The sequence below is a fragment of the Gadus morhua genome, chromosome 23 (genome assembly GCF_902167405.1).
Source record: "Gadus morhua chromosome 23, gadMor3.0, whole genome shotgun sequence".
Taxonomy (NCBI): Eukaryota; Metazoa; Chordata; class Actinopteri; order Gadiformes; family Gadidae; genus Gadus; species Gadus morhua.
Genome location: NC_044070.1, coordinates 1,668,805 through 1,695,885, shown reverse-complemented (window position 1 = coordinate 1,695,885; position 27,081 = coordinate 1,668,805). Strand labels below are relative to the sequence as shown.

At 44.3% G+C, this 27,081-nt stretch overlaps 1 protein-coding gene across 5 annotated transcripts; it reads right to left on the bottom strand.

Moving 5' to 3' along the window:
- Positions 1 to 481: 481 nt before the first annotated feature.
- nktr (natural killer cell triggering receptor) lies at positions 482 to 26,218 on the bottom strand. Of its 5 annotated transcripts, none has more exons than XM_030348962.1 (17): positions 25,885 to 26,218; positions 18,024 to 18,102; positions 17,361 to 17,435; positions 11,445 to 11,552; positions 11,306 to 11,350; positions 10,256 to 10,343; positions 8,317 to 8,346; positions 7,774 to 7,919; positions 7,083 to 7,272; positions 5,515 to 5,691; positions 5,317 to 5,404; positions 4,930 to 5,078; positions 2,048 to 4,693; positions 1,715 to 1,795; positions 1,525 to 1,578; positions 1,048 to 1,146; positions 482 to 808 (listed from the first exon to the last, which is right to left on the bottom strand). In XM_030348962.1, exons 2-17 carry the CDS (start codon positions 18,079 to 18,081, stop codon positions 739 to 741), a joined length of 4,104 nt encoding a protein of 1,367 aa, XP_030204822.1. In that variant the 5' UTR covers positions 18,082 to 18,102; positions 25,885 to 26,218; the 3' UTR covers positions 482 to 738. The 5 variants fall into 5 exon arrangements, with proteins under 5 accessions (XP_030204822.1, XP_030204820.1, XP_030204823.1 ...); XM_030348960.1 differs by having other exon boundaries at positions 483 to 808; positions 1,715 to 1,798; positions 25,885 to 26,215; XM_030348963.1 differs by lacking the exons at positions 17,361 to 17,435; positions 18,024 to 18,102; positions 25,885 to 26,218 and adding an exon at positions 10,988 to 11,011 and having other exon boundaries at positions 483 to 808; positions 1,715 to 1,798; positions 11,445 to 11,513.
- Between the last annotated feature and the right edge of the window lie 863 nt (positions 26,219 to 27,081).

Sequence of the window (27,081 nt, the reverse complement as noted above, 5' to 3'; positions counted from 1 at the left end):
ATACATATATATATATACATATATACATATACATATATATACATATATACATATATATATATACATATATACATATATACATATATATATATACATATATACATATACATATATATACATATATACATATATATATATATACATATATATATATATATACATATATATATATATATATATATATATATATATATATATATATATATATATATATATATATACATATACATATACATATACATATATATATATATATATATACATATATATACATATACATATACATATATATATATATATATATATATATATATATATATATATATATATATACATATATACACATATATATATACACATATATATATATATACACATATATATATATATACACATATATATATATACACATATATATATATACACATATATATATACACACATATATATATACACATATATATATATACACATATATATATATATATATATATATATATATAGATAGAGTCCTGACGATTTGGTTATTAACAATTAATAAAGAAATTACAATCAAAAATATTACAAACATTTACAGGGAGGGACGTTCCTTTAACTTGTGGGGAAGGTAGTAAAAACAAAGACAGTCCGAAAATAATATTCTGGAAGAAACGGATCGTAGAACATTCCCTGACGATTGGTAGAGCTGGTCCACGTGGTCTCCAGACATCCAGAGAGGAGGGTGTCTGGTTCTGGGCCTCAGCTGTACCGGCTGCCGCTGCTGAGGGTCCTGTGTCTGGAGGAGCTACGGCTAGACCAGGGAGAGGACCTGGAGGCACAGCACGGGATTACACTCACACCTCACCACAATGAAGGAGCACACAGACAGATGGACTGACCAATTGAAGTCTAGCTCCCCCAGGGCCGAGTGACCCTTCAGCAGGCCCTGATTCTAAATTGCGTTGACGAGTGTGATTGAGTTCCATGCATTAACATCCTGCCCCTCCCCCTAGTCCCAGGCTGGGGTCTCCGTGGGCCGTCCCCTGGTGACGGTTCGAGGGGTCTTACCACGAGCGCCGCTCCGAACTGCGGTCACTGTGGCTCCTCCGGCGGCGCCTGCACCTCCTGCTGGCGCTCCTGGAGGAGGCACTGTCATCAGAGTCCGACCTGCGACACCACGGCCACCGTTAGTTTGGGTGGGATAATATGAATGCAGTACGTTGATTGGATAATCCTCCCCATGCCCCTAGTTTTTATCTTACTTCAATGTTCTAATGTAATAAATGTGTCTATATGCACTAGCCAGGACTATTCAATGATCATTGATGCATTAATGAGTAGCTTATTAGTTTCCCTGCTGTTCAAAGTATAATTACTATTATAATCAGAACCCCTATTGTCTGTGACACAGCGTTAACTAGATGGAGAGATGGAGCTGTCCATGTTGTGGTGGGGCTACCACCACCCATTGTATTCTTCTATTGCTCATCAGAATAGAATGAGTTGTTCCTCTGCGTCAAGCCCTGAAGGAGTTCAATAGTTCACCTGGACCTCCTGGTGTAGGACCGACTCCTGGAGTGGCTCCTGCTGTAGGTCCGTCTGCGGGGAACACGACCGCTGTTAGACGCTACTCAAGTGAATAAAACATCCGTTATCATGTGAGGAGGGGCAGGCCCAGACTCTGCAGGGCAGCGGTGAGGACCTGAGCAGCACTGCTCGTCCCTGGCCAGGATACCTGTGACTGCGGTAGCTCCGGTACGTGCTGCTGCGGCTGCGTGAGCGCCTCCGGCCGCCTCTCCTCCGACTCCTACTGCGACTGCTGTGAAGACAAGTCAATCAAAACAGGGGGTCACCTGAAATCCCTGGAGGTAACAAAGGCCCAGGTTCAAGATGAAAGTTTAAACGTATCAACAAAGTACCCTTCTTCTCAACAAAACATACTACAGACCTCGATCAGGAGGATATTTTGATTCAATGAAAAATTAAATGAGCTCCGACATGAAAAACCCTAATCCCTCCCCCAGGCCCGTATGGTCCACTTTGGATTCCAGGATGAGCCATCACATACCTGGAGCTGTAGCTGGAGCGGCGAGATCTACTTCTAGACCTGCTGTAGGAAAGGGAGCGGCTTCTGGAGTGAGACCGGTGGCTGGACATGGAACCGGACTTCCTGGGTGTGTGGGACTCCTCCCTGGACCCAGCCTGGGAGTCCTCTTCACTGGAGCCGTCCTGGTTCCGGGGCCTCTGGTTGAGCCGGGCCGTCTTCCGCACCTCGTCGAAGAGGGAGCCTGGTCGAACCCGGCTCTTGCTTTTGATCTCCATCTTGACCCCCTGGGACCGGGGCGTCAGGTGCTCCGCCGGGCGGTTGCTCTTAGAGGAGACCGCCAGAAGACTTGCTAACGCTGACGGCGTCGTTCCTTTCAAGGGCTTCCATTTCAGGTCCAGAATAGTTCCCACTGCTGCGCAGTGGGAACTGATGTCAAAGATTGCCGGGGGTGGAACTTGGTTATGAAGCGTGTCGTCCTGGGTGGTCTTACTCACTGAGTTGATAATAGTTGTCAGGGTTGAATCAGGAGTTGTGTTTAACACAGGCTCTACTATGGACTCAGTATCATGCTCCGGAGTACAGATGTCCATATCATCCGCTGATGAAGTCTGAGCCTGGGCGATACTGTTGGAGGATGGATGATCAAGCAGTTTCTCTTTGGGGTGATTCTCATGGACAGAGCCTCTTGGTCTGAGATGCACCTGTTCTTCTCTCCGGTTGGATGGAGTTTTCGTCGAACCATTGTTACCAGAAGCAGGGATATTGTGTTCCTTGTTACGCACATGGTCAGGTGTTTTAGTGCTTTCAACTCCAGATATATTATGCTTCTCTGCCCGTTTCTCTTTCTGGTTTTCGACCTCATCATCCTCTTCTCCGAACTCTAAAGGTGGCTGCCAGTGAAAGGTCTCCTTCAACTTGTGGCGTTTCCTTTTGGATCTCTTTGCCTTGTCCTTGGGGTGTCCGGAGCCAGATTTGGTCTCTCCTCTCCTTTTGCGTTTATGTTTGCGTTTGGACTTCTTGCTCTTGCGTTTCTCCAAGTGGGTGACCTTCTTTGCGCTCCTGGGAAGAGCCTTGGATCCAGGCTTGGAGCCAGCCTCTCGCTCCGACTCCGAGCTGGCCTCCCCTTCCTCCTTCTCAGAGGCTGAGGTCTTGGCTAGTAGGTGTTCAGAATCGCTGTCTGAATCCCACCCAGCCAGGACAGACAGCTTTCTCTGAAGGGCTTCACTGGCTCCTGGGTTGGGCTTCTGAGTTGCACCAGTACTGTTTGCTTGGCCCTCTTTGTCTCCATCGCTGTCCCATTCAGACCTGCTGTTCAGGTTGGACATTGAATTGGTACGCTTTACCTGGTGACCTTCAGAATGGTTCTCCTCCCCCTTTATAGATGATACTCTTTCACTTTTCGCACCATTGACATTCGGGCTGTTCTCACCACCCGTTATGGCACCTGAATTGGGACTTTGATTACAAGAAAGGGAAATGTACTTATCTAAATTCTTGATTCTCTTTAGAGAACTGTAATATTTCTTCCACTCTTTTTCCATAGACTTCTTCCTGTCTTTACCCCTCTTGTGTGAGTCGTGGTTGGAGTCTGATCCGCTACACACTGCATATCTGCTGCGGTGTTTATGGGGAGACCTAGACCCCGACCTAGATCTACCCCCACTCCGGGAGCGACTGAATGAGCGGCTGTACGACCGACCCCTGGAGGAGCCACTTGAGGAACCGCTGGGGGAGCGCCGTGTTGGGGGTCGGCGGGCCTTGGGACTGTACCCACTCTGCGAGTCCCCTTGGGTAATCTTTGGGGTAGCTACTGTTTGGACCAGAACCATCCCAACAACAGGCTCCTGACCAGAGGGGAACGGGGGAGTGGAGCCTGGATTTGCTTTTATTTCCTGAATATTGACATAGGACGGCTTCCAGGGCTTTTGACCTGGCTTCCAGCGAGAGGGTGGAGGACTGTCACTGAGTGGGATTACCGGGACAGTTTCGGGAACTGGAACTGTAGGAACACCCGCCACAGGTGGGACTTTGGGCTCTGGAATCTTTGCTTGCACTTGAGTCAATTTCCGTGTCCTCAACTTGCTCTCGTTACTTTTTCTGGGAGATTTAGAGGAAGTCCTCCTCCTGGAGCATGACACAGACCTGGATCTGTAGCTAGATCGCACTCTCGTCCTGGATCTAGAACGAGAGTGGGAATAGGACTGAGATCTTGATCTGGAAAGCGACCTAGAACGGCTTCTAGATCTCGATAAACTTCTTGATCTTGAGTAGGACCGTGACCCTTTCTGAGATCTGGAATGGCTGGATGTGTTGGACCGGGAGTAGGAGCGCAACTTTCTGGAGGAAGGAGGCGATGACCTCTTACTGGACAGTGTGCGTCCAGGGCAGGGAGCTGAGAGAGGTCCCCTTAGCTGGGACTGTCTGGCTGAGGATAGAGACCGCTCACTCCCCGAGGTGAGCGGCTCCGGAGGCTTGCTCTTGGAGAACTTCTTTTTGGCATGCCTTCGTTTCTTGCTTTTTTTCTTGCGCCTTGACTTTTTCTTCTCCTTTTTGGCTGGGAGGTGTAGGCTGGACCGATTGGACTCCTGGCCAGGTGAGCCGTCCTGGGAACGGGACCATGCAGAGTCACTCCTGTCGCCCCATCTGGTTGAAGAATGGTCATTCAGCCTGTTCAGTTAAAGAGGAATTAAAGAGTTTCTCAGAGTAGGACGGGCATTCACCTCATATTGTTGAATGAGTCATATACATTACATCACAACTAAATAAGTTATGTTCCAACTATGCACTTGCACTGACCTACTCTCTTTACTTCTTTAGCTACTCTGAACAAATGTCAAGTTGATTCATTCTTTAGGTTTTTGAACTCCAGAAGACGTTAGGTAAAGGCTGTGATGTGGTCCTACCGGTCCCCTCGGCTCCACCTCTCGGCGCTGGGGGGGTGGTACACCTGGCTCCTCTTCATCTCTTCCTTCCAGTGGGGCGGGGTCTCGCTGCTGCCTGGCTCCTCTGCCGAGGCCGAGCGAGACTTGGACTGAGTGGGAGTGTGGTATCTCTGAAGAAAGAATAAACTATTACCATTTAAAAAGAACAGACGCTTTCCACAATATAGAGTCCAAGAATAGAGTTGCACAAATGAATGTCAATTAATTGCACATATTGATATGATCTTACATCGATTGCCAAGGAATAAATAATTTTTTTCTCAATGAATACAACCCTTCTACACGAGTACTCTCTGACATATCTGCTTGTGAAACCAGAGAAGCATCCACTCTGGACAGGGATCCTACCATTGTCCCTCTTCCCTTGATCTTGCGCCCAGACTTGGTGACCGTGGGCTTCAGGTCAGATGGCACAGACGACTCGTCATGCTCCGTTCTACAGAAAGACTTGAGCACGTTACACTCTACTTAAAATGATAATGGCAATTTCCAATCCATATATGGAAAAGTGGACTTGGTTCCTCCATGTCTATAGAACCGACTGACCTCAGATCTGGCATCCCCTCCTGCAACGCCATGCCCCGCCTCAGCAGGAAGCGGTTCTCTGGGACGGGTGGAATCTCCTCCGGCCTCACCACAGCTTTGCTCCTCTTCCCAACATGCTCCTTCCATCCCTCCTCGTCTTCATCGTACCCTCCCTCCTCCAGGTCCCCCTCCACGGGACTGTGTGAATACCAACGACAAGGCTGTGAACAACTCATCCTCTAACTAGAAGACCATGGGTGTGCTTCACTATGGACTGCTCATGAATGAAGAGGATAGTCTAGGGCAGGGGTACTCAAGTAGAAATGATGAGGGGCCACAACATTTTTTTTTAGTGACTCAAGGGGCCGGTTGGTATACGTGTGACTGAGGCCGATATTTTTTTTTTTTTGCGGTTTTACAGCATAATAGCGCCATTTTTAAAAGGCTGTGACAAAAGCGAATGAAGAATTTTGAAGAAGGAGAAGAAGAAAACACAAGAACGAATTATGATAATTATAAATATAAACAAGCCAGCGATTTCCACTTCCACGCCCACAGATTCGTTCGTTGCTCCCCCTACTGTTCTGGCGGAGAATCCCCTTGCAACACGCGCAATCCTTAAGGAACCTTAAAGGAACCGTAAATCAAAACTTGTCTAAAACAAGTCCCTTGTGTAAATTACGTGCTTACGTCTCTGCGTCTAAAAACCCTAAATCGGCCTTGACTGCTGCTGAGATGGACTGTCTGCCTCGAGTTTGGGAGGGCTGGAGCGGTCTGTGGGCTGGAGTGCTATCTGTTTATCGTTGCAACCCCCAGCCTCGTATTGAGATCGCGGCGCGCGGTTTCAAAATAAGAGCGCCCAGCACGTTTCTTTTTTTTTTTTTTTTAATAATTAAAAAAACTTTTCAAAACAGTTCGAGGGCCATTAATAGACACCCCGCGGGCCACAAAAGGCCCGCGGGCCGCTACTTGAGTATGACTGGTCTAGGGGCTAGGGAGTTTGCAGGCATCCATGAGCCAGATGCCAAGCCCCTACCTGCTCATTAATTCCATGTTTCCTTCCCAACTCTACTGTATTTTGCTTTGGAGAAAAGAAGGGTGCATTAAAAAAGGTTCTTTAGGTAAAATCTGAGAGTTGAGAGCAGAAAAAAGCAGGAGAGAGTATGTTTTTTAACCTAACAACAAAAACCATGTCCCCTCCTTCCCTGCTCCCCCCCTCCCTTGATGCATTTCACACAAACCTCTGATTGGCCAGAAAGACGGATTCCCCAAACCAACCCTGAAGCGATGGCGGGAGCCGACTAAAATATACATTTTGCATCCCCTCAGACAGAGATCGTCACTACGCATTTCACTTACTCATGACGGTGCTGTTTCTTAAATATGAGCTCTGGACTCTTACATATAGCACATACAGCTTCAACACAATGGACAATTGTATCATAAATACGATAAATGGAGGCTGGTAGGAGGTTTCCCTCCGGATGGATACATAAGGTCATGAACAAACACCCAGGTTTCCCCGGATCGGAGAGGGCGTGGTCATAGTATATGGGCTACGTAAGGTCATGAACTAACAGTGAGGTTACCCTTGATCGGAGAGGATTGGGTCACTGTTTATGGTTGTGTTCTCCGAGCGATTGCTTGCGTTGCGCCTCCTGCGCTTGCAGCGCGTGCGCGTGCCAGCCTCCCCGTGGGGGTCCGAGCCAGAGGAAGACCCCTGGCGGCTCTGGGACAGGTCTGCACACTGAGAGGCCCGCTTTCTCTTGCCCTCGAGCACTGAAGAAATAAAGGTGGTGTTAAATGGTGGAAAGACCTGGAATACTACACTACATGACCCAGTTACATTGATAGGCACCAGAGTTCTTTGGCCCACTGGGTACTATACATTAATTCAAAAACACAATCATTACATTGTTGCAGGCTTTCGTTCTGTTTTCTAAAGGATAGTACTGGATATATTATTATAAAACAATACCAATGGAACCCAATTTGATTGATCTATTTACAAAAACATTTCATGCCCAATAGTATTGCACCATATTTTACACTACGGCCGATGCTGTTTATGGTTAATGATTAAATATAATTAACGCCTTGTAATGTTCTGCATAAACATTAGCGGCTAACTAGGAGGTGAACTTAACGCAGTAACAATCTAATTACACAAAGCCAATTTGAAAAGACTATCAAAGCAAAATCAGCCAACGAGGGCAATGATTCCTGTGTCGTAGTAGCGTTTGACCATTAGGCAGTGTAGACAGCGTTGCGAGCGCTCACCGTCGTTGGCGGACTTGGTGAAGAGCTGCCCACAGTCCACCACTCTGACGTCAGCGTAGGGCCGGCTGGCCGAGTCCGTCTTCAGACCCTCCACCTTCTTGATCACCTCGAAGCCGGAGATGACCAGCCCAAACACCACGTGCACCCTGGGAGAGGAAAGGAGGGTTGGATCCTGATCCATCTGTCTACCAGCACCAGCAGGTGGGGACTGGGCAGTGGTTTGTGATTGATTTCTAGCAGGAAGGGCTCTGGGTTCAACCCTAACGTCCACTACTGCAGGCCTTCTTGAAGAGTTTCTCCAAGACCTACCGGCTCATTCATCAGCTGTATCCATACGGTAACTCACCAAGTTAAAGGACTACATAGTAGGGTAAAATAGTACCAGCCTGGTATATGGAGGACGAGGGGGGGATATGGTGTTGGGACTTAATAAGCATGAGCACTTGAGGCTAGACAAGAGGACTTGAATGCATGACACAATATTTCCTGGTGATTCAGTGTGTTCAATAATCACCTATCAAAAAGTTTGTCGGTTTGGCTTACCCATCGAGGTGAGGCGCCATCTTGGTAGTACTGTGTGAAGAGCATCCAGAAGCCAACAAGGGGAAGGTCATGAAACAAGGGGGTGGGGGGACAGGGACAGGGCCCCAATTAGTATACATCAAGTTCCCCTTGGGAATAACCACACAATATATGACTTAATCAACATGGATGTAAGAAAAATATGCTTCCTATGAGCTCCCTTAACTCCCAGTATGGTGAATAACTACTGATCTCGACTGGACGCTGGGTGACACGCATAGAAATGCTCTCAATCACATTGAATGATTGGTTTGTTTCTTGCTGTTGTTACAAAAGGTAATTGCACACAACACAACTTTTCTCAATACAGAGCAGTAGGGTTGCAAAGGGGTGGAAAATGTCCGGTAAATTTCCGGAAACTTTCCGGCAAATGACCATGGGAAGTTAAAGTTGGGAATTTTAGAAATATTTAAAATCGGAATTAATGGGAATTGGGGTAATTTAATCTAACTGTATCATATCCAAGCATAAATAAATTAGTTATATTGTTATAAGTAGACACAGCAAGCAAAAAAAAACATTTAAAGACTACAAAAACCGGAAAAAAAGAATTTGAGCAGATTTATTTCTAAGTAACTAACAAGTCTTCATTATTTTAATCTTTCATTGAAGAACAAAAACATGAACTTTGAGTTAAATATGCTCTGGGCTCAAAAGTGTGGTCCAGGTTTCTAGAAGTCATCAGTGCACATGTGATGGAGGAATGCAAAGTGCATGTAGGGGGCGTGGTCTAAATAGCCCTGCAGTAAGCAGTGTGCTAGCGTGATTGAGGAATAGCATAGATATTCAAGTTTACTTGCATGAAATCTGGTTGTGTTAGTCAAGATAATGCTAAAATATATTTTCTAGTGCTGTCAGTTAAACGCGTTATTAACGGCGTTAACGCAAACCAATTTTAACGGCGTTAATTTTTTATCGCGCGATTAACGCAATTTATAATAAAAACCCTAACCCTTTTTTTTTTTTGGCTCAAAACAAAGAAGCAGTAGCCTGACTGCTATGTTCAAGGCAGTATGTTTGTATGTTCATCGTATAATTGCACTATAGGCATTTTTTTGTATCGTCCTGTTTTGATCAGTATATGCCAATGTTGTTATCAATAGAAAAAACATTTGCACAAGGCAAGCCGATGCACTTCTCCATGTTGATAAGGGCATTAAAATTAGAACAATTAATGAGAAAAAGAAATCAAGGGATATTTAGCATAGAAAAAAGATTTGCGATTAATTATGACATTAACTATGACATTAACTATGACATTAATGCGATTAATCGTGATAAAATATCTTAATCGCTTGACAGCACTAATATTTTCCCCAACTATATTTAAGTCCCCTGTTAAGAGCCAACCTTCAATTTTGTAAATTCCGTATATTCCCATAAATTCCCGTTAATTCCCATGAAAAGTTTCCAACTTTGAAAATTCCCGGAATTTTGCAACCCTACAGAGTAGTGAATAAATCAAGTAAGTGAGACAGAAAAAGAGAAAGAGAGACAAAGAGAGGAATACAGAGAGAGACCACAGCCTTGGAGAGACACATTACCTTGGAAGGGCAGGATGTTAGAGTTTCTGCAAATGTTACAGAAAACGTGTGGAGAGAAAATGTAACACATTTGTAGGTGAGAGTCGATGTTTCTCTGTATTCTGTGAATTCTAACTAATAGAGGGTCGGAGGCAGGGTTATGCTTATTGGGACTTGACTTGAAATGACACATTTGACCTGACAAATCAAAACTACGAGAATCAAGTCAACAAAACCCCAAAACTCCTATCTCTCAACTGCCATGCGTGATAGTCCAATAAAAAGATGAGCACAAAGTGTGCAGTCGGAGATCTAGATGAGGTCCGACAGGAGAAGGAACGCTACGCACACCAACTGAGTACTGGGCTGGTACTCACATGAAGAACTGGGAACCGTTGGTGTCCTTGCCGCGGTTGGCCATGGACAGCAAGAAGGCCTTGTCGTGTTTGAGAAGGAGGTTCTCGTCTGAGGGAAGGGAAGGAGGGGAAACAGAGGGAAGAAGGTCTCACAAACGGGCCCAGACTAGTTCCTGGAGGACTACCACTAAAGGCTGATGTAGAATAAGTAATGTGGAGTGGAAGATCTCATCCGACATGGTGGTTAAAAGGAGCTTACCTCTCTCGGTGGCCTGTTAAGAGTAGGTACTTTGTGAAGCTAATAATAACAACCTTTGAAATTGTCCTAAGAAGGTATTATTTATCCAACATACCTGATGTAAGAAAAGGCCTAAAATTAGGTATTCCAGTGTAATAAGGAAGTAGTGAGGGTAAGTAGATTGTGGACATTTTATGACTAAAAAAGCTGATTGTTTTAGAGGCTTTATGAATTGTAATGGATCGTTAAATAAATTGCCAAGGTTCTAAAAGACCCTGTGTGTCTGTGTGTGTGTGTGTGTGTGTGTGTGTGTGTGTGTGTGTGTGTGTGTGTGTGTGTGTGTGTGTGTGTGTGTGTGTGTGTGTGTGTGTGTGTGTATGAACATTACAACGTCCAGCAGTAGCATGGTTTTGCATAATACAGTGTACATTTGGACTGATACATCAAGGTTTAGAAGGAGCTGGTGAACTTGGGCGGGACATTTGTGGGTGGTGTTACTGAGCGTGGTGTCTTACCTTCTCATTTTGCAAAAGACCACTCTATAAATAAAAGAATATGTTGAAAATTTTAGGCAGGAAAGATCGTAGCTTTCAATGAAGAGAGAATGCCTAGCCTCCATGCTGATTTGAAAAGAGCTCACTACTTTCCCTACACAAAGTCCAAACCCGACTGCAGAGGTCAGAGTTCAGAGGGTTGGGTGAAAAGAATACATACAAACACATCAACTCCAAGGAGACCGGGTCTACCTCTAATATGCACATTCAAACAGAGCCACTATCGAGGACTTGGCAACCTAATGAGCCTTGAGACACAATAAACCACTTCCTGCTCACCTTCAAAGTAGCCCCCGTATATCGACTCCCCCCCTCTTCCATTGCCTATAGAAAGAAACAGAAAAACTTGTATGATGAGGATTCGTTACGGAGCCTCTTTCACCTACTTTGTGGTGCAATGACAAACGTCTGGGTTCACCTTCAGTGAAGTCTCCTCCCTGGACCATGAAGTTCTTCACCACCCTGTGGAACGTGGAGCCTTTGTAGCACAACTCTTTCCCTGTGGTTTTGCCAGTTCCTTTTTCTCCTGCAAACAAAGGAAACATGACATAGCGTTAATTGTGTTTTATACAGAAAGAACAACTGGTCTGAGCCTATTTAAAAAGGTGCCTTTGTACAATTTGTTTCATTTACATGAAACCTGGAGCGGTCGGGTGCACCAATTAAAGAGTGTTGATGAGCACTGCCTACCCTGTTTAACCCCCCCACATGAGGCAAATCCAGCACATTTTGATGAATGGTTGTGGGGGCGGGGAGAGTGCTAACAAACTCGATTACCTTTTAAAGCCATTTCCTTGTTACTGTACGTTCACATCAAAAGCTGCAAAGACGCTTTGGTCACTCATAAAGTACCGCTGCGAATATTTCTGTTCGCTTTTGTCGCTCAAGTCGCTCATGACGTACAATTCAATTTTGCAGGCGCATTTAAAAAGGAGCCGTATGCTTTTAGTACAGACAGCCATATCAAAGAGTGAACTCCCATATACTTTGGCCATATTGCAGAGACGGTTTTGCTTGTTGGATAAAGTGCTTCGACAGCAAGTAGGACAGTGATTCCCCTCCAATATATACATTTATATAAAAACTCCTAAAATGTAATTACAACCGAGAACAAAAAAAAGTTGTTGATGATCTGCAAGTCATGATCTGCACTCATTCGTCAAACAAATTGACATTGGAGCACATTGGCTAATTTGCGTACGTGCACAGGACTGGCTGGCTCCGCAAGGCAAATAGTGGAACATATTTATCTATTTATCTCTAGACTATCTAATTAAAAATGATTCACCTCAGGCTCCGTGAATAGTGGGGAATAGAGGGATAAAAGACAAGAGATATATCCCTTGTCATTTATCCCTCGTCTTGTTGATTAGTTTGTGTATGTGACGATTTCAAAAAGGTGGTTTGTTTAAAGCATGACTACACGCGATTGGTTGGTTAGATTGGTGGCATGGAGAGCAAATGAAAATTATTCCCGCTCAAATATGAATGCTCTAGATCGCAAATATTTTCTATAAATACACAACAGAAAACACAGCTGTCATTATCACTGTCACTGAGAGCGATATATTGTTTCACTTCGTATGACAAATGTACTTCTTGTAAGTCGCTTTAGATAAAAGCGTCTGCTAAATGGTCATGTGTCAGCTTTCTATCCTCTATTAAACTGCATTGAAGTGACACGTTTGTTCTGTGCATTATTCATTTGTATTATTATTGCATTATTATGCATGCATTATTCCTTTGCACAACATATTGTGGCGACCCCTCCGTGGTCGCGTAGGGGATCCTGGGAGTTAAGTGTTTTCAGTTGATGAAAGGGTTTTTTGAAGTCACTTGTTTGTTACTAGGTTAAGTGGGGTTAATGGTGTGTAGTTCCATTGTTGTGTGATCCCGTGTTTCTGTTATGTTCGTTGGTCGTTAATAAAAGCAGTCCATAGTCGTGCGGTTTATGGGGTACGGAACTGCATAATTGGTTGAAACTGGGCTCCCGTCTCGTCCTTCCCGTGCTGCTCGCCACAGTATTATTCCTTTGCACAACACATGTGTTTTCGATATTTGAAAACGATATCGTCCCATTCAGAGCAAGGAAGATTATTATGCTAGGATCTCGGTTAGCAGGCATCCATCGCGCCTATTTTACAATAATCTCAAACGTTTCATTAACTCACACACCAGACCTACCAACCAAGCGTGACACCTCCGCCCAGGCCAGAGCCTTTTTGATGCGATCTCTGAAATAAAAAAGGCTCGGATCCTACAACACCAGGTGCCCAGTTACAGCCGCGATTAATTTTGCAGTCAACATTTTGTACAGTCAGTAGGAACCAACAAAGGAGGTAGGAACCAAAGTGCCGGTGTTCGGTGTTCCCTGGGATCCACGCAAGCGAAGAGCGTCTACATTCCGATTGGCTGTCAGTATTTTGGCGCTGAAACGAGTCATAGTTATTTGCATAAAGTTCAGCCGTCTTCAACAATTTTGGTCGCTCTGGTCGCTAACCTTTTGCCACTGGTAGCGTTACGGTACGGCCACACCAACCGCGTTACTCGCGTTAGGGGCGTCCAAACTCGGCATTTTTGCATAGGGAACCATTGGTATAGGCGCGTAGACGCGTTACATGCGTTGAAGCGCGCTTTACGGTACGGCCACACCAACCGCGTTACTCGCGTTAGGGGCGTCCAAACTTGGCATTTTTGCATAGGGAACCATTGGTATAGGCGCGTAGACGCGTTACATGCGTTGAAGCGTCGCGTTAGGGGCGTTAGGCGCGTCAGACGCACGTAATTACGCACGTAAACGCAGTAACGCGCCCAACGCCCGGAGTTCAGAAATGTGAACTTTCAACGCTCCAACGCGTGGCGCTTAGCCGCGATAGCCAATCAGCGTGGAGCTTGACCCGACGTCACTGGCAGAGAGTAGTGAGCTTGGACAGAAGCATACGGCCGACATCTTTCTTTATTCTGGTTGGAAATAGTAACATAGTTACGCTATTAAATGCGTTTATGGAAACATTTTTAGCGAGAAATGGGCATTTTACTTTCATAATGTTCGCTCGGTGAATGTGAAGGATGTTTGGTTTGATAGTTATGACGAAGAGGGAACGCTCCGTTCACTTGCATGGACAGAGTCTCTGGTTGCTAAGCAACCTCAACGTCTTGGCGGACTATATCTCTGCTGATCAACACTACGAATGCTGGAAACACACCAGACACACCATGTGAAGTTATTTAACCCGATTATTGTTATTTATATCAGAGATTATTTAATCTAACCCGATCTAAACTATATCACCCAAACACGGCGGCGTTTGGGTTTCATACCTCGGACTCCAGCGCAGCCACGGCCGACAACTATCTTTATTCTGGGTGGAAATAGTAACATAGTTACGCCATTAAATGCGTTTATGGAAACATTTTTAGCGAGAAATTTGCATTTTACTTTCATAATGTTCGCTCGGTGAATGTGAAGGATGTTTGGTTTGATAGTTATGACGGAGAGGGAACGCTCCGTTCACTTGCATGGACAGAGTCTCTGGATGCTAAGCAACCTCAACGTCTTGGCGGACTATTTCTCTGCTGATCAACACTACGAATGCTGGAAACACACCAGACACACCATGTGAAGTTATTCAACCCAATTATTGTTATTTATATCAGAGATTATTTAATCAAACCCGATCTAAACTCTATCACCCAAACACGGCGGCGTTTGGGTTTCCTACCTCGGACTCCAGCGCAGCCACGGCCGACAACAATCTTTATTCTGGGTGGAAATAGTAACATAGTTACGCCATTAAATGCGTTTATGGAAACATTTTTAGCGAGAAATGTGCATTTTACTTTCATAATGTTCGCTCGGTGAATGTGAAGGATGTTTGGTTTGATAGTAGAAGAGGGAACGCTCCGTTCACTTGCATGGACATGGACTCATCTAGCTGCGTTGGCGCGTTGATCCAACACACAATGATCAAGCGTCAGGTTAGGCGCGTTACTCGCGTTATCCAACGCGAGTAACGCGTTTGGTGTGGCCGCACCGTTAAGGTGCGGCCACACCAGACACGTATCTCGCGTAATTTTTACGCGAGATACGCGCGTAAAATGTTGCTTGACCATTTTGTGTCAAAAATGGTCGCATACGCGCCATACGCTCCTAACGCGCCTATGTCACTCGCCTAGATGAGTCCATGTCCATGCAAGTGAACGGAGCGTTCCCTCTTCGTCATAACTATCAAACCAAACATCCTTCACATTCACCGAGCGAACATTACGAAAGTAAAATGCACATTTCTCGCTAAAAATGTTTCCATAAACGCATTTAATGGCGTAACTATGTTACTATTTCCACCCAGATTAAAGAAAGTTGTCGGCCGTGGCTGCGCTGGAGTCCGAGGTAGGAAACCCAAACGCCGCCGTGTTTGGGTGATAGAGTTTAGATCGGGTTAGATTAAATAATCTCGGATATAAATAACAATAATCGGGTTAAATAACTTCACATGGTGTGTCTGGTGTGTTTCCAGCATTCGTAGTGTTGATCAGCAGATATATAGTCCGCCAAGACGTTGAGGTTGCTTAGTAACCAGAGACTCTGTCCATGCAAGTGAACGGAGCGTTCCCTCTTCGTCATAACTATCAAACCAAACATCCTTCACATTCACCGAGCGAACATTATGAAAAGTAAAATGCACATTTCTCGCTAGAAATGTTTCCATAAAAGCATTTAATGGCGTAACTATGTTACTATTTCCACACAGAATAAAGAAAGATGTCGGCCGTATGCTTCTGTTCAAGCTCACTACTCTCTGCCAGTGACGTCGGGTCAAGCTCAACGCTGATTGGGCAAAGCGGCTAATCGTCATGCGTATGAGCGTAAAAAGTTAAATTTTTTGAACTCTTGAAATGTACGCGCGTATATATACGCGCGTAAATATACGCGCGTAAAATGTTGCTTTTACTCGTGTAACGCGTGTACGCGTCTCATACGCGCATTAACCAATGGTTCCCTATGGAAAAAATGGCGATTTTATACGCGAGGTACGCGAGATACGCGTCTGGTGTGGCCGCACCTTTAGACGCTTGTGTCGCTTTGGTTGCTCTTGCCCATAGAAAGTGAATGACTTCCGGTGATTTGGCAGCTCAATTCGCTTCTTATGTGAACGCACAGTTAAGGTTCCCCAAGCTAAAATATGGTTGGTTTTAAAAAAGGCCTGCCCCTTCAAGACATGGCCTGGAGACATGAGATCAAACTCCTGTTTCCACTCAGGACACAGGAGGGGTGGCGGGAGAGCTTTATGGTGTCTGAGATGGAGAGAGAGAGAGAGGGCTCCCTGTACACAGAAAGTTGGCTGTGTAACTGGTCTGTTTGATAGTGGGGCCTGCTTTTTGATTCCAACAATTGAGGCAATGATTTGGTTTCCGAATGACAAGAAGGGGCAGGTTGTTACAAGAAGAAAAAGGACACATTGGAGATCCTTCAGAGAGCAAGGGGAACCCAGCCAATAGGAAGAAAGCTAGGGTGGGTGAGAGCGACAGAAAGATATTGTACTTTGTGGATACCTGACCAACTAGGAAAGGAAACACTCCGACCAACCAGTCAAAATAAAGGATACATTGGTAAGTTCAGAGAGAGCAAGGGCCAACCAGGCCTGGAAGAGGGAGATGGAGGCCGAGACACAGAGAGAGTCTTGGTATGGATGCCTGTTTGGAAAGCAAGGCTCCAACCAATTATCTCTCTCCAATTCTCCGACCCCGCCCCCTTCTGCCATTATGTAGCTGGCGGCCAGTGAGGGTGAATAAAACGAGAAGCAGGATTGATTTGTCTGCTTGCTCCAGATTTACGACCATGTCATACAGGGCTGCAGCCCAGTCAGTGGGACCACCCTCAGAGGAGCACAGGGCCATCCCTTACTACCAGGACACATGGCCATAGAACACATTCCTCTGTCATCATGTCTGGGTTAGCGTACTCCTTCTAGAGCACAAAGGGGTCACTGCCAGGGGTCCCACCATGCCATGATAACACTGGTCGAGGGCACGTGAGAGACCCCATAAGATGAGATGCTCACACATTTACTAGACAGTCCACTGTCTAGTTAATGTGTGAGCATCTCATTTTATGGAGTCTCTCACGTGCCCTTCAGTGTTATCATGGCATGGTGGGACCCCCTCACCTTCTCAGGATCAGGCTCCCATCCATAATGATTAATTTCAGTTAATTTCCTTCATATCCAGTTGAGTAAACATGAACATCATTAAGATTTAGGGGTATTTAAAAGCATCATAAATAAGCAGTGGAGGTAATCACTTTAGTACGTGAATTAGACCACAAAGTACTTGCCTGTGCAGAGACAGAGGAAGTTTTTACTTGTCTTGGGACAGAGGTCGGAGAACAGTTGGAAAACGATTCGCCCAACTGCAGAAAAAAAGAAAGAAAGAAGATGTAAAAAATTAAATACATACAACACAAAGTAATGTAATCAATACAATCCAAATAGCATTTAAAGGTGTTGAACAGGTGGCCTTCATGGGAACCCACTCAAAGGGCACTCAGACCACACCTTCACTCATGAAGATATACCATCTAATGAAGTGGATCTTTATAGAGTAGGTCCAGAACTATATATATATACATATATATAGTTCTGGACCTACTCTATAAAGATTATTATTTCTGGCAAAAGATAGGTCCAGAACTATATCGATTGTTCTGGACCTATCTTTTTCCAGAAATAATAATCTGCCATTATATTCCTGAATAATAATGTTCTGTTCAATCAAGACCAGACACCACTTACATACCGGTGAAAAGAGACTCAATCTTAACATAAATACACACAAACAAAGAACAAACCAACTGAATCTGGGATACAAATAACAAACTCACAATGAACAAGTAGCCTGCAATCCAAACAGTAACAACAAACCGTTTTCTATGGGATTATTTATGAATGAGACACCCATACACCGTCTTCAACACCATGAAGCCTTCAGAATCTCTTACCAGGTTCCCGGTTGAGCTCCACATCAAAGTAGCACTGAGGCCGGTCTTTTATGCCCATCGTGGTCAAAGTCAGTCCGACCTAAAGAGTATAAAAGCACCAACAAATTAACCAGCTAGATGGGGTCTCTCCCGTTGAAACTACCCAACGTGGGAACTGGGAAGACATCAAAACAAAGTGTGTGTTACACAGATAAGATTTGAGGCACGTCTCGAGTGAGGGAGGGAGAGAGAGAGGGACATATCAGTGAAGTCAATATGCAACAGTATGCAAAACAATTCAGTGCAACCCCTCCCTGTTTTCACAGCCGGTCTAATGTGACAATGTGACAGAAGAGCTAAAGAACAGGTTGTACCGGGTTGGATATCCAACCAGAAAAAGGCTATACATACAGCTACATGTGGGGAAGGAAAGCCTAAGGCTAGCCTTATAAGATAAAGTGTTACACAGAAGCCCAAGCAAGAGTCCAACTATAGGAACAGAATGTTCCACAGGAGGCTGCTAGGACCAGGGCGGGCCTGAGGCATAAACAAACTAAGCAGCTGCTAGGGGCCCCTTGGCCACCAGAGGGCACCAAATCGTGTGTTGAGGTTATTTTATTTATTTTAACTCGATTATAATAGATTAGTGATTTGATTTCAGTACCCTTGATGTTAAAAAGACACTGGTTTTGGGTAAATAACTATATTAATACAGGGATGTAGGGCTGGGCGATATATCGAATATATGCGATGTATCGCGAGATGTTCTCCAGGGGATGTATAAAATGCCTCCGTCGCGAACATCGAATACAAATTGGCACGTAATCTGTTTATTTTTGCCGCCGCCGGCATACTCATTGTGCGTTCACACCGAAAGCGACGGGGCAACAAAATCCCATATAAAGTGAATGTAGATGCGTTTCGGGCGAATTCTTCGCGAGAGAAAACCGGCAACAAGTTTTGATTTGTCGCGCCACACTTTCGCCGTGCACAGGCGAGCGCGTTCACGAGGATTTGTGGCGCGTAAAAATTCGCTCGAGTTGAAATGTATTTTAATTTCTCGTGATGACAGCCAATCAGCGTTCAACAGCGTGGCCACTGAGTGACATGTGTAACGTAAACAGCCAATCAGCGTTCAACCGTCAAACTCAGTGCAGTGCAGTCCGGGGTGAACTGCAGCATGGAGGAGAAAGTGATTGTTGCCGTTTGAGACTCCCGGAGCTCTATATATAATAGTATATAATATAATATAATTGTATAATATCACGGCCAAAAGCTCTGTGCGCCTCCGACGTCTCTCCCTCTTCCACAAAAGGTAAAGACATGCAATGGCACAAACACACTCACTCCCCCCGCCGGTTGCGAGTCCGCGAGATTCTCATGGACGCGCGTGTGTGACGTAGTCTGGACGGCGCGCTGCTGTAGGTGTGTGTACCTCCGACCGGTGAGTGAGAACAGCGAGAGAGAAAAAAGGATGGAAACTGAGGTTTTGAAAAAGAATAGCATTGGATCCGTCGTCTGGCAGTGTATATATAATAATTATTATGCAAACAGTTAATAAATAATTAACGGTTTGAATAAATGCTGTGTTGGTAAATCTAACTTGCTGTGATTTTCCTTTTCTTATGTGCAAGTTCTAAATTGTTCCAATACAAAGCACTAATGAGTTTAAACAATATGTTGTTTCATGTAATCTACATGCAGACTTATATTTCAGGAATACTAGAATTATTACTGACGTAACATTATGCCAGACATGGTTGAATCAAGCATTTATGATGTGCTCTAGAGGAGATTCAAAATATATCGAGATATATATTGTGTATTGAGATATAGTAAAAAAAAATCGAGATATTCATTTTGGCCCATATCGCCCAGCCCTACAGGGATGGATTACCCTCTCAATGGTGCCCCAGATCAAATACAGAATGTGATACGTCTTAATAGGGCTCCTCAAAAGGGACACTGTGTAAAAATTACTCCCATCTAGTGGTACAATTGTATATTGCATTCAAACTAATAGTGCTCGCTTGTTCAAAAACTACGGTGGGCAGTATGTGCCAAGAAGCTGTTACATGACATCCAATACTACCTCATCGAGTCATTCGAGTGATGATGAGGTTCGTTATTTCAAAAAAATGTCAAACTGCATTGAATCATTAGTGCAAGCTAATGATGTATGTAATTATTCCTCGAGCAAGATAGTGAATTATTTCAGTCATCATTCACGCTGGCTCAGAGTGAAAACGCGTTTGCATTTCCTGTACCACGTAGTGCTTTTTGTACCTCTCGGCAGTTCATAGACCTCAGGGGTTTTTCTAGAAAAAATTCACAAGGGGGAAAACATCAATGGCGAGGGCAGGGGCGATTCTAGGGAGTGTGGGGGCCCTAGGCAGAGGATTGTTGTTGAGGGGGGGGGGGGGGGGGGGGTATGGAGCGATTGTTGACGGCGGGGGGGGGGGGGGGGGGGGAGTTCCCCCCCCCCCTTCCGCGGGGCGGAGCTTTTGAAAATTTGCAGGACAATCCTTGCTTTTCTTCACCCCGCGGCACGACATTTTAAAAACACTAGCCGCGTTTACATGGACACATCTGTTCCGCATACGCCTCATTCGGAATACAATTATCTGTTCGGCATAGATTCTATGCCGAATAGAATAGGTGGTGTAGTCCGTTTTAAATCGCCATGTATACACTTATTCCGAATAGATTGGGGTTTAACTTAGAGCAGCCGCAGTAGTTCGCAGGTCCACTGAGCTCCGTCGGTACTTTTAAGCACACCGAACCTCACCGCTGTCAAGGAAAGTGGATTTATTGCCTGATTCACGTCTTTGTTATCACTCCGTAAAAGTAGTCCGGTAAGCGTGTCCAGTTGCTAAGCGACGGGACATGGGTGTTTATTAATGACGTGTCCGCGCGCGTCCGAGATAACTGTAAATGAGTAGGCTACTACTAGTGCTTTTGCAGGCTGAACGTTAAAATACTTCTTAACTTAGAGAGATGGCAGCTGCAGTAATGCGCAATTGGACCTTCAAGGATTTGGTCACTAATTCCCGTAAGACCACTCTCTCCCACCAGTCTTGGCTGCGGACTCGCATCCAAATTCCTACTTTTTTGCGGCGGAGCTTAGGGTAAATATAAAGATCTGACGAGAAATTGACGTTGCTGCGCTGACCTCCTCCTTCTTAATTGAAGGAGCAGGCAGAGAAAAGCTCTCTCCTGCTGTGCTTTCATTAAAATCAAATTTAAAATCCCCGATAGTGATAAGATATCCATTATGTCGCCGCCGGTCCAGAGATGTGTCAAGTGTGCACATAACGGACACTTTTGTTACTGCCATGTATACAGTACATTCGGAACACATTTTAGGAACAGATCTATGCCGCATAGAAATCTATGCGGATCAGATGTGCCATGTAAACGCGGCTACTGTAAACTAAGTCACCAAACGCTATATTTTCTTTCTTCTCAGACACTCTCAGATTCACTGAACTGATACATTTGGTTCGGGAGAAGAGATAAAAGCCCGCCTACACTGTAAACTGATTGGTTGACTTACCGATCCAGGCCAATCAGGAGGCGCCTGAGGCTCACGTGCACACTGCTTCATGCACAGTTTCTAGATCCCTCTCTGTTGTGCTGCGCGCTCGCTACACAGATGCGAATGCGGTTAGGAGCACGTCTGTCTCCTGTGCGCGGTCTTGCTCGCTCGCTCTCCATTCCGGGAGATTTTAAGTAATTTAAAATTTTCGACAAGGAGGCGCTGGGTTGAAACAAGGAGGCGCAGCGCCCCTCTTTCCCGGTTTAGATTAACCCCTGGACCTGAAGAACATGGAAGCCTACATGAAGTTTACCCGTCCAATGTAACTACATATTAATTATTCTTCTCTCAGGAGGATAAGTGCGATTTTTGGCAGAGATAATTTTACACTAATGAGGACTTATTTATGAATGCAGTGTTTCCCCCACGTTCACACAGCAGCGGCGCGCCGCCGCTGCTGAATTTTCTCCGCCGCTGCTGAATTTTCTCCGCCGCTGCAATAAAAATCCTTCTCCTAATTTTTTTTTTTTTTTTTTTTTTAACGTAGCTCCTATTAGAAAATGTACAGCGCGTAACGTCAATTGCACAGCACGCGGCATATCTTCACGTAACCAACATCAAAGAAGAAAAATACACAGCGAGTGTGGCAGTTGTTGGCAGTAGGCTACCCTACATGGTTGCAAAGTTACATTGATTCTAGGAGTAGCGAGTGAAGCGGAAGATCGAAGAAAGAAGGAAAGAGAGAGACAGACAGAGAGAGAGAGAGAGAGAGAGAGAGACAGACAGACAGACAGAGAGAGAGAGAGAGAGAAAGTAAGTTGCTAAAATGTGTCGCTACATGACCACCATGTAGTGTTAAAAACCCTCTGAGCCCAATCATTTTATTGTATCTATAAACCGCAACCTCCGTGCCGTTTTTCCTCTAGTATTGTGTGTGTGTGTGTGTGTATTTTTGAACAAAGTGTCTTATGTAAAAAACAGTTATGCTTTGGGCATAACCATGTTTAGTGTTTAAGCATTAGGCAAAAATCTGTAAATAAATTGTGCAAATTAGTTGTGGCATTTTTTGTTTAAATATTACTATACAAAAATATAAAAATCTGTAAATGAAGACACAAAAGGCAAAGTTACAACACCAATAATCCCATCTACAGTAATACACAGGACTGTTTGAATAGGATTTAAGTGCATATTCTCCTCTCAAAGTGCACCAGATTCATGCATTCCAATGTAAAGGGTACAACAATTTTTCGGCCGGGGGGGCATGCCCGCGGACCCCCCTAGAGGGTTCGGGGACCACACCACCGCTGCTGAAAAAAATCCTGCGGGAAACACTGGAATGAATACGTTGATTTGAGGTAATAAATGACTGAAAATATTACAGTGTCCCTTTAACAATACAAAATGGGTTATGGGTTGATGTCTGAATGGGGCCCCTAAGGTAAATATCACAGGATATGCGATGTGATACATCTAAAAGCCCTCTAAATCCTGAAATTCTGCTTATGCCACAAAGTCTGTGTGGAACCCTGAATTTATGTTATCAATTATGGACTTCAAAAATACTGTGAATACAAAATATAGGCTTTTAAAGTAGGCTTATGGTTTGGGGAAATCTAAACCCAGTGTGATATCTGTTAGCATGTGCAGGCCGTGCAAGTCAGGTTATAGGCTATGAATCTGAACGAATTAAGTTATTGCCCATCTTCAGCTGGCCATCCCCCAGAGATGCACCACAACACAGGAAATCAAATCTACGAAATTCACACTTGGGGAGGACCCCCAGTCCCACCCCACTCCCCCATTTACACCCACTTTTGCACCAATTGAAGGAGGGGGGTCTTTATGCGTCTTTGCCCAGGCCAATAAAGATCCATTCCTGTATTAATGCAATTTATAATGAAACATGGTATGCTGTTTGTGTCAATAATCATCAAGTACAGGCTTGCAAAGGCTTGGGGGCCCTAATTCTAATAGGGCCCCCAAAAGGCTTGGGCTGGCCCTGGCTAGGACTGAGAATCCCTGAGGACCTGCTGATTAGGTTCTAGGTCAGTGGCGTGCACAGACTTGGGCCCTTTAGCACGTGTTTTGGTGCCCGAGAGAGCACTTGAGGGCAGTTTAGCACGCGTTTTGGCTCCCAAAGGAACACTTGAGGGCACTCTAGCACGCGGTTTGGTTCCCAAGGGAACCCCTTAGCACGTGTTTTGGTTCCCGAAAGGACACTTGAGGGCAGTTTAGCACGCGTTTTGGCTCCCAAGGGGCTGTCACGTTAAAATTGTACCGGGAGCGAAAATTGTACCGGCCTACGTCATCTGTTGTTTACATCTTGACAACCTGCCTGGTAACAGACGACGCGATCGTCTGTTGCCAGGCAGGTTGCAAAAAACATTCGGCTCATGTTTCCAAAAGACGAAATAACATAATACAGATAACGGATCGCTAGATAAAACTTGTTTTTACTTTATATTTTTATTGTATTTAATTGTTTAATCGAATAGCAACAGACGACGCGATCGTCTGTTGCCGGGAAACGGGCGATCGCGTCAAATGACATAGGAAGGTTCTTGAACATTCGCAAACTTTCATGCTCGTTCATTGCACTCCTTCATTGAGCGTGACAAGACAGAACACTTATTTTACCATTAACATTTATTGGCGTTGCTAACTTTATATTTGTATTGTATTTAATTGTTTAATCGCATTTATGAATGTTCAACAACCTTCCTACGTCATTTGATGCAATCTCCCGTTTCCCGGCAACAGACGATCGCGTCGTCTTTTGCTATTCGATTAAACAATTAAATACAATACAAATATAAAGTAAAAACAAGTGTTATCTAGCGATCCGTTATCTGCATTATGTTATTTCGTCTTTTGGAAACATGAGCCGAATGTTTTTTGCAACCTGCCCAGCAACAGACGATCGCGTCGTCTGTTACCAGGCAGGTTGTCAAGATGTAAACAACAGATGACGTAGGCCGGTACAATTTTCACCCCCGGTACAATTTTAACGTCACAGGGCCCCTTTAATACGCGTTTTGGCTCCTGAGAGGGCACTTTAGCACGTGTTTTTCAACAATTGGGCCACAAGGGGGGGCGACCTGCACCCCCCCTGTGCACGCCACTGTTCTAGGTTATAAAAGGTAGAACACTAAATTACTAACCCTAAACCCTATACTTTGACAGCGTCTGCTCAAAAGTTTTGACATAAGCACTTTTGTGAAAATCCTTCAACCCTTACAAACAACAATAGGCTACACGTATATACAACAGCGAAGCAGACTTCAACTACACACCGCATCCATTTCAATACTCAGGGATCAGGGACAGATGGGGTGTTGTGGCACGAGGGTTGTATTAATAGCAAGTTAAAGCAGGATGCCTGACCCTGTTGAAGGTTATAGGTCTTGTATTGTTGTGCGGAGAGAGAGGGACCAGGTTAATTATAGCCAAACGTTATCTAATCAGAACTAAACCTGGTTAATTAGACAACACACTACCTTCAGACTAAACCAGGTTAATTATAGACAACACGTTATCTAGTCAGGACTAAAACAGGTTAACTATAGACAAGACGTTATCTAGTCAGGACTAGACCAGGTTAATTATAGACAACGGTTATCTTCAGACTAAACCAGGTTAATTATAGACAAAAGGTTATCTAGTCAGGGCTAAACCAGGTTGGACAACACATTATCTAGTCAGGACAAATCCAGGTTAATTATAGACAACACGTTATCTAGTCAGGAATCAACCAGGTTAACTAGACAACACGTAATCTAGTCAGGATTAGACCAAGTTAATAACCACCAGCAGAATTAGTTCTAGATGTCAGTAAGAACATGCCAAAAAAAAGAGCTTTGATTCATTTTGTCATTTGTAAAAAGTACCACTTCATGTTGTCTGAAATCCAGGTACTCACTCACAGTGAGACCAATCCCTGAGATGTAGAGACACATGAAATTATGTTGTGTAACTAACTCACAGTCCAACCTAACCCCTGAGATGTGGAGACCCATGAAGAGATGTGAGGGCTCGACTTTACCTCTTCCGGTTGTTGTGTAACGATGCTAATGACTTAAATAGTCCCGATCATACACTTTTAATATGTTATAGCCATATCTATCCTAGACTACAGTAAATACGTAACGTAAGTTATTATTCGACAGCCCCATCAGTTAGCATGGTAGCTAGTTAACCGTCTGTGACTACTTCCGTCCTCAACGGGACTTAAGAGCAGAAACGATCAGCACAAAGCAACCTAATTTATAAGACATTGTCCAAAATCAAAACATAATCCCTTCTGGTTAATTGTTACTGTTCCACGAATTAATCAATACACACCTGTATATAGTAGCAGCCGTCGGGTAGCTGGCGAGCTGTTGGTCTCTGACTGCTGTCCGGAAGCCTGCTTTACTTAGATGGAGAGGGTCCTGGTTTGTATCGTTATCACGGTCTAGCGCAACTTCATTTCCGGTCTTATACGAATGGTGCTATCCATTTGTATGGTACGCCGGTACGGCGGACCTGCTCTAGCGAGAACGTGACGCAATTTCCTGGCTCCTAGAACCCTAAAGCGTTCCAGTTTCTCATTGGGTAGTCAACGTTATTCAGTATTTAGTCAATTATTTATCTCCATTAGCCTCTTTAGCAAACCAGCTCGAAAACAAACAACTCAACTTGACATTAGCTGTGTTCGAAATCGTTCCCTATCATGGATGTAGTGCACTAAATAGGGTGCACGCCATTTTGTAGGGTGTTCGAATTCTCAGTGGTCCACTATATAGGGCACTATATAGTGGACTTAAAATAGAGTACATACGATGTTCCCTACATGTTACTCCCGTATACCACAATGCAATGCGGTCGTGTTTTTCCGGAGGAGAAGAAGAAGCTGAATAACCGCGAAAACGAATACATTTAATGATGGAGTCTCCGGCTTTCGTTTAGAAATGTCAACAATTTATTTGGGATTTAACATAGAATATTTAACATTCAAAATTAATAAAAAAAAATACTTGAACAAGGAAATGTAACATTCAACATCAATACAACCTCCAGCTTTCCTCGTGAGTGCCTGGTATGTTTACATGATGTGGGCGCATCTGTCTGCGTCACACAAATACCCGGCGCATTTACTGACGCAAATGACGTTTAGAAATTTCAGCGTAGTGTCCGAATTCTCGTTCCCTATTCCCTATATAGTGCACTAAATCATGTACACTATATAGGGAATAGGGTACGAGTGTATAGGGAACGATTTCGAACACAGCTATTGTATTTAATTGCACGTACAGCAAGACTGTCTGTGCAATGCTTAAATTGGTGACCGGAAGTAATCAAGTGTGTACGGCATTTTCCCCCCTGAAATAATTCCATATTACAAAAATCAAAAATAGCTTGTGTGACAACTATATCAAAGTAAATCTCTGCCATTGGATTTTGAAAATAAAAAGCCATTGAATTCTAAGCGCTGAATATTCATGCATTGAAATAAAGTGTCTGGATTTTTTGCCTCTGAATATAACTCTTACATAAAAA

Coding starts and splice junctions, on each gene's coding strand:
- nktr (XM_030348960.1), bottom strand. CDS start 18,081: ATGGGCATAAAAGACCGGCCTCAGTGCTACTTTGATGTGGAGCTCAAC. Junction 8,347..10,255: donor AACGGTTCCCAGTTCTTCAT/GTGAGTACCAGC, acceptor CTCTTCACACAG/TACTACCAAGATGGCGCCTC. Junction 7,273..7,773: donor CACCAAGTCCGCCAACGACG/GTGAGCGCTCGC, acceptor TTATTTCTTCAG/TGCTCGAGGGCAAGAGAAAG.